Raw genomic sequence first — 13,509 nt, 5'->3', positions numbered from 1 at the left:
ATACATTTATTTATTTGTTTATTTGGTGCTCGGAATTGAGCCCAGAGCCTTGTATATGCTAAACACACTCTACCACTGAGCTACACCCTCATTATTAAAACCAATGATTTTTAAAAAATTAAATTTACTTTACTATTATTGATATTATGCTTGTTTAAAAAGGATGTTTAAAAATTATCACTTAAGGTACATGCTGGGGCCTTTGGTGATTTTATTGGGTCACAGTAAAAATGGGTATCCTGAGCTTACTTCAGTTTTGCCAGCACCACAAGTTTCACAGTTTCTAAATACTCCTGTTCCTGTGAGTTAGAAAACAGAATTGTGTTTATAGATTAGTAGTTTCTTAGTTTGAGGTCTTAAAATAAATGGAATTTAAGACTTACACAAACTACTATTTTGTAGTCTAAAACACATTTTTGCTTCCATGGTCAATACTATCTTTGCTTGAAATTTCCATAAGTCTAAATTTTGTGAAAATATTCTATATGTTTTTGTTTTTTACACTGCTAGGAATTGAATCCAGGGCCTCATACCTGCTGAACAAGCACTCTACCACTGAACTTTGTCCCTTGCTCCCAAATATCCTATGTATTGAACTTCACATAATCTCTTAAAAGAATTGGAAACATAATGGTATGTTTGATAACTGTAGTAGATATAACTGGATATAATTTCCAGATTATGGACTATTAAATTATAGTATTTTAATTAATCTCAGCTATTTTTTTAAAGATAGAGAGAGAAGAGAGAGAGAGAGAGAGAGAGAGAGAGAGAGAGAGAGAGAGAATTTTAATATTTATTTTTTAGTTTTCGGCAGACACAACATCTTTGTTTGTATGTGGTGCTGAGGATCAAACCCGGGCCGCACGCATGCCAGGCGAGCGCGCTACCACTTGAGCCACATCCCTAGCCCATAATCTCAGCTATTATTTGGCTGATTTTTTTTTGTCTTATAATAGAGGGTCTGGTTTTTTTTTTTTTTTTTTTTTTTTTTGTACCAGGGATTCAACCCAGGGGTGCTTAACCACTGAGCCACATCCCCAGCTCTTTTTTAATTTTGTTTTTTTTTAAAATAATATTGATAAAGGGTCCTGCTAAGTTGCTGTGGCTGACTTTGAACTTATGATCTTCCTACCTCGGCCTTTCAAGCGGCTGGGATAACAGGCATATGCCACTGCACCCACCTCATTGGTTTTAATAATATTGTTTTTAGTTTCACCTTGAACATTGAGGAACATACTGTTCTAGTCACTTCTTAGAAAACAATAATAGGGCTATTCAATTCTGTGGTTGTTATTTCTACACACGCTACAATGTCTTATTAATAGTTAGCTTGATGTGGTCAAATGGTATGAGTTTAAGTAGCTGCCACTTTATTTCTGCCAATACCAGATAAAACCTTTTTCTGATAATATACATTCATAAGCATTCAGATGTAGTGGTAAAGAAAGCAGGTACTGGGGCTGGGGATGTGGCTCAAGCAGTAGCGCGCTTGCCTGGCATGCGTGCGGCCCGTGTTCGATCCTCAGCACCACATACAAAACAAAGATGTTGTATCCACTGATAACTAAAAAATAAATATTAAAATTCTCTCTCTCTCTCCTCTCTCACTCTCTCTCTAAAAAAAAAAAAAAAGAAAAGAAAGCAGGTACTAGAGGGGCAGTAAGTTTCACTTTTTTTTTTTCTACTTTTAAAAAATAAGTTTGACTTTTGAGTGAAGATCATTGGCAGGAAAAGAGGAGGAAAAAGAAAGGGAGTAGAGTATAATACTTTTCAAACTGTTTTTTAGGTAGGGTATTTGTTTTAGCAAATAATATGCTTCTTTCTAAGTTTTTGCCCATAGATTGACTTAGCAGTGTTATACACAGGCACCTTTTAATGAACATACCAGTTAAACACAGTGAGGGACATTTAACTTTTGTATGAAAGGTGAAGAGGATGTGGTCTGGGGTTGTAGAGCATATGCCTAGTGTGTGCAAGGCCCTGGGTTTCCATCCCTAGTACCATTCTTAAAAAGAAGCCAGGCATGGTGGCAGCGCCCATAATTTCAGTGGCCTAGTAGGCTATGGAGGGGGAATGCTAGTTCAAAGCCAGCAATTTAGTGAGGTTCTGTGCAACTTTGTGAGACCCTTTACCAAAATTTTAAAAAGGGGGGCTGGGGTTGTGGCTCAGCAATAGAGCGCTTGCCTTGCACATGCGGGGCGCTGGGTTCAATCCTCAGCACCACATAAAAAATAAAATAAAACTTTAAAAAGGGCTGGGGATGTGATTCAGTGGTTAAGCACCCCTGGGTTCAATCCCTGGCACCCCCCTAAAAAAAAGAGGAGGAGGAGGATCTTGATAAATTTCACAATAATGATTCTATAGTAAATGTAGCATGACATGTCTAAGGAAAAGGTTAAATATGGATGGGATAATGAGTTCCTTGCCAGAGATATAGGAAATTATAAAATTTATGTCATTTATTTTTCACTTAAAAGATACGTCATTGGAATAGGGGTGTAGCTCTGTGGTAGAACGCTTGCCTAGCTCAAGCATGGCCCTGGATTCAATCCTCAGCACCACAAAAAAATTAAATAAATGATTACAGAGGGCACGATGGAGTGCTTCTGTGGTCCCAGCTACTCTGGAGACTGAAGCAGGACAGCCTGGCCACCCTGGGCAACAAAGCCAGTCTCAAAATAAAAAAAAAAGTAATCTTATTGGGTATCTTATTAAGTAACTCTTCTGACAGTTCTATGTTTCAGTCTTTCTGAAGTTTTCCTCAACACAATATACTTGACTTGATAGGGGTGTAACTATTTTTATTTCTTATTTGTTTTACTGTGTATTTTTATGTTCATTTTATGAGGAAATATTAATATGTTTGATTATGGGATGTTGCCATAGACCCTGCTTAGAATAGCATATGTGGTCCATGCAGGTATTATGTTTTAAAAATCTGGCTGATTCTGAATTCTAAAACATATCCGATCTCCCAAGGATTTTGAGTAAGGGATTATGGAACTAAACTTCCTAGTTTTTTTAAAATCCCCCAACTCCTCCCTCAGAGGTTCTGGATTGGGGCCTACAACCTGTCATTTACAAATTGGTGCTATAAATGATATTTTTTGTATGGAAAGTTGAAAAATGAAGACTAAGCTGAATTCATGATTTTTTACCCCTGGTTGACCATGGTTACTTCTCAGAAGCTTGTTTTCTTCCTTTTATCATCTCCCCCTCCACTTCCTGAAATTAGTCATCTGAATAAAAAGATTGGTTTTATCTTTTTGAAAGCCTCCATCTTGAAGAGATGGTATTAGTTGCTGCTGTTTCTGCCAGTTGCTTTGCAGTCATCAGTACCTCATTTAGCCTCTCTGTGCCTCAATTTTCTCAACTAGAAGGGAAGGTGTCAGACTGGTCAGATGACTTATATGTTCCTACTATTCCATTATTCAGAGAACAGCAAATATTTCCAAATGTATCTTAGAAAATGTCCATGTATTCTTTGTGGATGATGTTTGTTAATTATACTGATACAGTGTATTATTCATGTTATTTGGAATGCCAGAAAAATTGTATCCTGGCTATCAGTATGGACTTAAGAAAATAAACAGTTTATTTATCTATGTTTTTTTGTTGCTGGGGATTGAACTTAGGCTTTGTGCATGCTAAATATGTGCTCTGTCACAGATCCACACCTCTAGACCCTTAAGCAGTTATATTTGAGTAGGTAATACTTGCATAAAGTAGAAACTTTAAAAACATGAAACTATGTATTAGAAGGTATTTCCCTTCCACTTTGACTCCTAGTCTCTCTTCCCAGAGGCAGCCACTCTCCCCAGTTTATTTGTTTATTTTTATGTGGTGCTGAGGATCAAACCTAGTGCCTCACATGTGGGAGCAAGCACTGGGCCATTGAGCTACAGCCCCAGCCCTCTAGAGATTCTTGTTTTGTTTTTTTTTTTTAATTTATATATATAGACACACACATACACATATATTAGTTGTAGATGGACACAATATTTTTATTTTATTTATTATTTTTATGTGGTGCTGAGGATCGAACCCACTCCTCGCACTTGCTAGGCAAGCTCTCTACCACTGAGCCACAACCTCAGCACCTCTAGAGAGTCTTGATAAGAATAAGTAAAAATAATTTTTGTGTGTGTGTGTGTGTGGTACTGGGAATTGAACCCAGGAGTGCTCTTCATCTGAGCTACATCCCCTGACCTTTTTTATTTTATTTTGATACACGGTGTTACTGAGTTGCCCAGGCTGACCTTGAATTTGTTATCCTTCTGCCTCAGCCTTGAAGTAGTTAGGATTACAGGCATGTGCCACACATACAGCACATATTATTATTTTTTAAAATACAAAAATGAGCCTATATTATATATTTTTTTGAAACTTGTTTTTGAACTTTATATTGTGAATGCTTTTTCAGGCCCATATTTCAGTCCTACATTTAAGATTCTTTGTAATCTGACCTTAATATGCTTTGTCAGATTTCTCTAGTATTTTCCAGCACCATTCTTTCATTTCTTGAAATATTTGCCTTGGGGTACATTCATCCTCTCTACTTTTACCAATTTTTTTTTTTTTTTTTTTTTTTTTTTTTTTTTTTTTAGAGAGAGTGAGAGAAGAGAGTGAGAGAGAGAGTGAGAATTTTTTTTTTAATATTTATTTTTTAGTTCTCGGCGGACACAACATCTTTGTTGGTATGTGGTGCTGAGGATCGAACCCGGGCCGCACGCATGCCAGGCGAGCGCGCTACCGCTTGAGCTACATCCCCAGCCCAACTTTTACCAATTTTCTAATCTTGCCCCAACACACTTAGCTCACTTGAAATGCCTTTCTGTTCTATTTGCTTATTCAAGTCATAAAAACTTTAGGTTTGTAGAGTAGTGGAAATTTAGTAAGACAGAGACTGGTCTTCAAGTCTTAACTATGTGTCTGATAAGCTTAGAACTCTATGAAGTCTTTTCTCTCTGAGTTTTCTCAAGTATAAAATGAGGAAGTGGAGTTAAATGTTGTTGACTATCTTGTGGTTGTCAAGGAAGAAGTACTATAGAAAATTAAGTTCTAAAGTTCAGAAGCAAAGCTACATTACTATCACTGTTAGTGCATGTGGATGCTGTTGAATTTAAGCTAAATTATTATGAAGCCCAAATAAAATAGTTTATGTGAAAAGTTCTGAAAATATTATCTTGTAATAAAGGTGTAATTAGTGTTTTAGTAAACAAAATGGAGCAGAGTACTTTAGGTGACAGGAGGATTGTTCTGGGATGCTCAGGGTTTAATTATTATAGTATTTTAAAGAATGTCTCAGAACTTCAGCTGCCCTAAGGGTACTACTTGAAACTTTTAAATTAATGGATACTACTTTCACTTGCTTTCCTGGTTGGGGATAATAGTGGATCTGATTTGTTCTCTTTTGTTCCTACAGCTATATTATCAAGTCCTAAATTTTGGAATGATTGTCTCCTCGGCACTAATGATCTGGAAGGGGTTAATGGTAATAACTGGAAGTGAAAGTCCAATTGTAGTGGTGCTCAGGTAACAATTTTTCTTTTCAAGGCATGAAATTGCATGGCATTACTTGGAAAAAATTTGAGATATTGAGTAACTTTTATCTCAGTCCCTTAGAAAAACTCTTTCCCAGAAGAAGGCCTAGAAAAAAAATTAGTTACTATTTCTCAATTATGAGAAATTCTCACCTTCTCAGGCACTCCATCAGAACCTTAAAGGGCCCATGACCTTTCTATAAAAGGTTAATATGGGAGGGGTTGGGGCTATAGCTCAGTGGCAGAGTACTTGCCTACCATGTGGGAGGCACTGGATTCCATCCTTAGCACCACATAAAAATAAATAAATAAAATAAAACAATTTTAAAAAAGGATATTATGGTGAGCTTTATTTTTGGCACATCCCTTAAGAAAATTTCACTGTACTTTATTTTCCTGAAATTCTGTTGTTCATTCCTTACTTTGATAATTTAGTTGTTGGTTCATTATATTTTATAGTATCTCTAGAAATTAAAAGAGTTTTTATGCAGTAAGAAGCATCACTAATTATTTTCTTATTTTCTGTTGACCTTTAAATATCAGTTCTAAACTAGACTATACGAATTTTGACATATTAATTCCATCTTCTAAGGTGAAGATAATACTAAATTTCTTTTTCCACTCTCTTATCTTTGTATTTATACTCTCAGTGATTTTAAAATCTATTTTAGTATCTCATTTTTGGAGAATTTTCAATTATTTAATTGAATTATTATATTCTATCTTATTTTAGGATTAATTTTTTAATCATTTCAAATCTTTTCTGGAAATAATAGAGTACAAATAGAAAATAAATAGAATCATTAACATTATCTATAATGTAGATAATAGTACATTACACTTTTTTCTTAACCACTTTACTGAGGTACAGTTGATATTAAAAAAGCAGTATTTTTTTTTTCCTCCCCTTTTTCTTTTTTGCAGTACTAGGAATTTGGGCCCAGGAACATGTACTGCTGAGCTACATCCCTAGCCCTTTTTTGTTTTTTATTTATTTTTTATTTTTTATTTTTTGGGGATAGTGGGGATTGAACTCAGGGGCCCTCAACCACTGAGCCACATTCCAGCCCCGTTTTATATTTTATTTAGAGACAGGGTCTCACTGAGTTGCTTAGCCCCTCACCGTTGCTGAGGCTGGCTTTGAACTCATGATCCTCCTATCTCAGCCTCTGGAGCCACTGTGATTATAGACATGCACCACCACACCCGGCTTGGTTTTTTATATTGAGGCAGGATCTTACTAAGTTGCTCAGGCTGTCCATGAAGTCGGATCTTTCTGCCTCAACCTCACAAATTGCTGGGATTATAGGTGTACACCACCACTCTCAGTTTAACATTACCGTTATCAAGATGAACCTGACTATTTTGTTTTCATTTTTTCATACTTCCAGGTTGAAGACATTAGGTCTCTGGTTTATTTTTTACTTTTCAGTACTAGGAATTGAACTCAGAGGCACTTTACTGAGGCATATCCCCAGCCCCCGCACCCCACACTTTTTTTTTTTTTTTTGAGATATAGTCTTGCTGAGTTGGTGAGGATGGTCTTGAATTTGTGATTCTCCTTTCTCAGCCCCCTGTCCCCCCGAGTCACTGGGATTATAGATGTATGCCACCATACTGGTTAGGTCTTTGATTTTGTTTTCAACCTTTATTTTATTGATTTATTTTTATGTGGTGTTGAGGGTTGAACCCAGTGCCTCACACATGCTAGGCAAGTTCTCTACCATTGAGCTACAACCCCAGCTCTAGGTCTCTGATTACTTATACTTGTACTTTAATTCTCTCCTTATTAATCAAATGCAACTATGATTTTAGAGATCCAAAGAAATGTATGAATCTTGTTAGCCAGGAAAGCATTTAATGTATTACTCTATGAGTATAAATCTCTGGCTCTTTGATTGTCCAGCTACTACAACCTTGGGCAAGTCACTTACTTATTCACTAAACCACAGTTTCCTCGTCTATAAGATGAAGGTTAAGTTTTTTTTTTTTTTTTAAAGAAATGAAGGGGGCTGGGATGTGGCTCAAGTGGTAGCGGGCTCGCCTGGTATTGAGTGAGGCACTGGGTTTGACCCTCAGCACCACATAAAAATAGAATAAAGATATATGTCCACCTAAAACTAAAAAATAAATATATTAAAAAAAAAAGAAATGAAGGTTAAATTTTTTTTTAAAAGAAATGAAGGTTAGACCTGGGGATGATGTCAGAAGACCTTTCCAGTTCTGAAATTATGTGCCCCTAAATTCCCAGCCTTGAATTCAGTAAGAGAGCTTCAATTTGCAAAGTATTTAAACAACCAACAGAAGGAGAATCCATACTAATTGGCACTCTGGGGAAAAGTTGTAGAGAAAGGGCCAATGGAGCCTTCTTTTGGAGATTCTTCTGGGACTCTTTCAGATTTAGTTCCCTTCAGTGGAGGTGTTTAAGGACAATCAGCCTCTAAACTGAGGGTACTGGAGTCAACAGGGAATTAGACTAGAGGACCTGCTCAAAATATTGGTGATCCTGAAAGTAGCTTATTCTTCTGTAACTGAAAAATTTGTTTTATGAGTTGGTACTTAAAAGCCACATTTGGACAGTTAGGTAGCTAGGGTGTTTATATACTAATAAGCTTTGCCAATCTAAGATCAAGAAAATAAATTAAGAGAGACCAGGTTATATTAGAGAAGACTTTGGTCAAGACTAGAAGGAAAGTAGTCATTAGAGAAAGGTAAAAAATTAAAAAAAAATTTTTTTTTTCTATGCTGGGAATTGAACCCAGGAACTTATATATGCTGGGTAAGAGCTTTAACACTGAGCTACACTCTAACTCTAGAGGAAGGTAATCTATATGATTACAGGGAGGCCAGTTAGGTTTACCTGGTCAGGGTTTTGTGTAACTTCAAGGAATATAATTTTTACCTGAAACCAAATATGTCTCAGAGGACTCAGGGTGACTGCATATCCACTTTTAGGATTTTTATTTATTTATTTTTATGTAGTGTTGAGGATCAAACCCAGGGCCTCATGCATGCAAGGCAAGTGCTCTAACACTGAGCTCTACCCCAGCCCCACTTGTAGGATTTTTGTGACACTTTGGCTATAAAGACACTTCCATATTATTTTATTAACTAAAATTTCAGGTAATATTCAGAACCTAATGTTTTCCTTTATGAAGCATAACTCTGTTTTTAAAAAATTAACGTTTTTTTTTTAAATATACCTTCTAAAAAATGGTTGCTCAGAAAATTTAAGTAGAACTTTTACATGATCCAGCAATCCCACTATTGGCTATATATCCAAAAGAAATAAAATCATATGTTGAAGAGACATCTTCAACTCCAGTGTTTATTGCAGCACTGTTCATGGTAATGAAGAAATGGAAACAACTTCAGTGTGTCCATCAACTGAAGAATGGTAAAGAAAATGTGGTACATGTATACAGTGGAATTCTATTCTACCGTAAGGATGAAATCCTGCCATTTGCATGGATAGAGCTGAATGGTCATTGTGTTACGTGAAATGACCAGGCACAGAAAGACAACTTCTCATACAAGTTGAAAGTAGAATACTGGGTAGCAAAGGCTAGGCAGAGTAAGGGAGAGTGAAAGGTGGGGAAAGACTGATCTGTGGGTACTAAGTTATAGTTAGGAGAAATAAATTCTAGTGTCTCATTACATAATTAGGGTGACCATAGATAATGATAATGTACTCTGTATTTCAAAAGGGCAAAAAGAAAGAATTTTGAATGTTTTCACTATAAGAAATTATGTTTGAAGTGATGTATTAACCCTAATTTGAACATTATACAACATATACCCATGTCAAAACATGACACCCTGTAAATATGTACAATTGAATGTGTTAATTAAAAAATAAAATTTATCATGATTGATATAATAAATTTAAAAGTATAGTTAAATCAGATAATAGTAAGGTTTGCTAATGATTTATTTAATGTTTAAGAAGTTTTCCCCAACTTGGCACCATGACACACGCCTATAATCGCAGTGCCTCTGGAGACTAAGGCAGGAGGATCTCAAGTTCGGGGCCAGCCTGAGCAAGTTAGTGAGACCCTGTCTCAAAAAATAAAAAGGACTGGAGATGTGCGCTCAGTAGTGGAGAACTCCTGGGTTCAATCCCAGTACTACAAGAATAAAAATAAAGCTTTCCCCTGTTTAATTATTTAAGAAAATATTTTATTTGTTCTTTTTAGTTATACATGACAGTAAAATGTATTTTGACATATCATACATACATGAAGTATAATTTCCCATTCTAGTGGTTGTACATGAGGTGAAGTTACACTGGTCATGTATTCATATATGGACATAAGAAAGTTATGTCTGATTCCTTCTACTGTCTTTCCTATTCCCATCCCCGCTCTCTTCCCTTCGTTCCCCTTTGTCTAATCCAATGAACTTTTTTTTTTCCTTCCCTCCTCCTCCCCCCCAGTTTAATTCTTTAATGGTCCTCTTGGACTAGGAATGTAGCTCAGTAGTAGAGCAGTTGCCTAGAATGAACAAAGGACTGAATTCCATCCCCAGCACTACAAAAAATAATAATGAAAGTTTAAATGATCCTCTCACTTCATACTTTCATATATTTTGATTGCTGTATATATCTGAATTCCTAAGTCTGTTTCTCACCCAGCTTGCTTCACTGAAGTCTGGACTCTTGTTTTCACCCCATATTTGGACATCTCTATTTGGATGTTGACCAGGCATTTAAATCTCTACAAAATAAATTTGAAATACATCTCCTTTTCTCAAAACTACTCTTCTCATTTCTGCGACTAACACTGCCATCTGTTCAGTTGCCAGTGTTAAACCTAGGAGTCATTGTTGATTCTTCCTTCTGCCATATCTAATTGGCCACCAAATTTGTTATTTTCCCTCTATCATTTTATAGTTGTTCTCCCTGCTGTTTTTCTATTTTAGGTTGTTGTCATTTCCTGCCTGGGCTGTTGTACTGACCTTTAAAAAAATGCTTTTATAATCAGGAAAAATGTTAATATATTTTTATTATAGGAAATGTTGAAAACATACAAAAGATTAGATGGAACTGTCACTCGTAATTCTGAGATATAATTAACTGTTAATTTTTTAGTCTTTTTATGTATATTTTTAATATAATTGAGGTAATTGTCTATGTGCATCCTTTATCTAAAAATGTCTATTTTTTTCTCATTATTTGCCTATATCCATTTTTACAAAGAAGTGGGTTTTTTTGTTTTTATTATGTTATTGGAAATCGAACCCAGGGTCTGGAACTTGAGTTCTTCCAGCCTCAGCCTTCCACGTAGCTGGGGCTACAGGCCTGTGCCATTATGCCCAGCTAAAAAGAGTTTTTTTTTTTAATATTTATTTTTTAGGTGTAGATGGACACAACACAATGCCTTTATTTTTATGTGGTGCTGAGGATCAAACCCGGGTCCCGCCTGTGCGAGGAGAGTGCTCTACTGAGCACTCTACTGCTGAGCCATAATCCCAGCCCACTACTAAGAGTTTTAAGTGATACTTTTAATAGTTACCAAGTGTTCAATTACAGTAACAACTAAGCATTCAATTATAATAATAACCTAGAAAGTTGTTCTCCCAATCTGTCTTATCATTTTTCCAGTTTGCTTATTAATTTAAAAATATTTGTGTGTCTTCTGTATACTCTATAACTTCTTTTTTTTTTTTTACTCTATAACTTCTGAGATGATTTTTCTTTAATGTAAATATAATTATGGTACTCCCTGCTTAAAATTCTAGAGTGGCTCAGAGGCTATTTAGCTTAGCAAGAGTTGATTATATGGGATTTCTTTAAATCAAATCTCACCCTTCTCATTTTATTGATGTATAACTTCTTGGACTTTTATAAGCATCAGCCTTCCTATCTGTAAGTTGGAATAATTATAGTACCTATATCATAAAGCTATTTTAAAGAATTGCTTTAAAAAGACTTAGAATAGCACTTTGTATATAAGGGCCCAATAAAGACAAGCTATTCAACCAGAGCAGCTCAAATTTTATCTGTTTTATTTATATACTTTTTCAGGTAAGGTTTTATTTGAAGAAAAAGTGTCACTAATTTTAAAAATTAATCAAAGTGAAACTTGAAATTTTTGTGTCTAGAATATCTTCTCTAATGTTTTCACCAGACACGCATTCCTTCTGACTGGATATTTGCCGAAGAAGAGAACTCACTGCCCCTCAAGGAACCTGAACAAGAGCTTTAATAACAAACGTACAAAAACCCATGTTCTTAGTGGTTTCCAAATTTTGCTATACATTGGAATCGGTAGGATCTGAAAAATGATACTTACCTCCCATTTCCAGGCATTCTGGTATAAATGGTTTGGTGTTTGACTTGGACATGTTTTTTTTGTTGTTGTTGTTTTGTTTTTTAAAGTTGTCTAGGTCATTCCAATGTGCAGTAAAGTTTGGGAATCACTTCCCTTGTTTAGAGGAACTGAATTCTTCAAACAAAAATGTTTGTACTTTGAAGTTATTCCTGCCCACTATCCCTGGTACTAGTAGTTGAATTTAGGAGTGCTCTACCACTGAGCTACATATCTAGCCCTTTTTATTTTTTTATTTTTGACACAGAGTCTTGCTTAGTGGCCTAGGCTGGTCTCAAACTTGTGATCTTCCAGCCTCAGCCTCTAAAGTTGCTGGAATTAAAAGCATGCATCATTATGTTCAATGATATTCCTATTTTGAATTTTATTTCTTGCCTATTTTAGTCTTACTTCAGAACTATTGAAATTAAAAACTGAAGCTTGTGTCCTGAAATTATACTGATGTGCTATTTTTTCATAGAGATGAGATTATTAATTAGTGAAATATCTAAGGACTTTATCAGAACATGGTGTAAGGTAAAACACGTGAGAGTTAAGACTATGTTCTGTAGAATTTTCTTACTTTTTACCATAGAATTAAGTAAAAATCTCGGCCATAACCACCTTTTTTTTTTCTTGTTTCTCTTTTAAAAATAAATAAATAAGTAAATTGATAACAGTGTTATCTCTGTAGCTGACAGTTCGTTGACTTGATGAGCTGTTTTTCTCCATGATGGGTTGAGCCCATAAGGTCATCTTGGTCTCTATCTTTATAAAAGGCAAAAGAAGATGATCCAGTTCTCATTTGAATATTTGAATATGTTTAGTGTTTTCAGATGAGGTGGGTATAAGGGCAGTATTTTAAAGTTCATTCTTTTATATTCTGTTTGTCATTTGAAATTTTAAAAGGTTAAGGAATTAGCAACACTGCCCTTTTCAAGACTTAAGCTCCTTTGAATAGAAATGCTTGAAATGGAACTAGTTAGTAAAGACCAGTAATTTAAAAATTCTTTATTAGTTCAGGCCATGCCAAAGTCATATGCCTAGGTCATATGCCAAAATCAGAAAGTCTGGGAATGGGAAGCAGGCATCTTTTTTTTTTTTTTTTTTTTTAAAGATCCCTGTGATTTCAATGTACAGCAAAGTTTTTAATGTTTCTTAAAATGTATTTTAAGAAAAATATGCATTTTGGTGAGATAGTTCTTTTTTTAATATTTATTTTTTAGTTTTAGGTGGTCACAATATCTTTATTTTTTTTATTTTTACATGGTGCTGAGAATCGAATCCAGTGCCTCCCGCATGCTAGGCGAGCACGCTACCACTTGAGCCACATCCCCAGCCCCAAGAGATAGTTCTTAAAGTGTTGTGTATAGTAAAGATTGATACTTTTGACTTAGTGTTGAATATCTAATTTAAAAAGTAAATTTAACCTCATGCTTTTTCTTTCTCTCCCAGCGGCAGCATGGAACCTGCATTTCATAGAGGAGATCTTCTCTTTCTAACAAATAGAGTTGAAGATCCCATACGAGTGGGAGAAATTGTTGTTTTTAGAATAGAAGGAAGAGAAATTCCTATAGTTCACCGAGTCTTAAAGATTCATGAAAAGTAGGTACACATTATGTCTTTCTCGGTTTTTGTTGTTGTTTGTTTATTTG

The 13,509-nt window shown here is 35.3% G+C and overlaps 2 protein-coding genes across 6 annotated transcripts in view; both read left to right on the top strand.

Moving 5' to 3' along the window:
• The window catches only part of ZNF774 (zinc finger protein 774), a 286,859-nt gene that overhangs the window by 122,834 nt on the left and 150,516 nt on the right, over positions 1 to 13,509 (top strand). The gene's annotated exons all lie outside the window — the stretch shown is intronic.
• SEC11A (SEC11 homolog A, signal peptidase complex subunit) overlaps positions 1 to 13,509 on the top strand; it is a 39,805-nt gene that overhangs the window by 12,693 nt on the left and 13,603 nt on the right. For 4 of the 5 annotated variants that reach the window (XM_081290891.1, XM_081290892.1, XM_081290893.1 and 1 more), the window contains 2 exons: positions 5,429 to 5,538; positions 13,310 to 13,459. In XM_081290891.1, coding sequence (XP_081147017.1) covers positions 5,429 to 5,538; positions 13,310 to 13,459 — 260 coding nt within the window. The remainder of the gene's footprint in view (positions 1 to 5,428; positions 5,539 to 13,309; positions 13,460 to 13,509) is intronic. The other variant, XM_081290895.1, reaches the window with a different exon arrangement.

The sequence above is a fragment of the Spermophilus citellus genome (assembly GCF_964194105.1).
Source record: "Spermophilus citellus genome assembly, chromosome: 4".
Taxonomy (NCBI): domain Eukaryota; kingdom Metazoa; phylum Chordata; class Mammalia; order Rodentia; family Sciuridae; genus Spermophilus; species Spermophilus citellus.
This window is presented reverse-complemented; position numbering and strand designations above follow the sequence as displayed.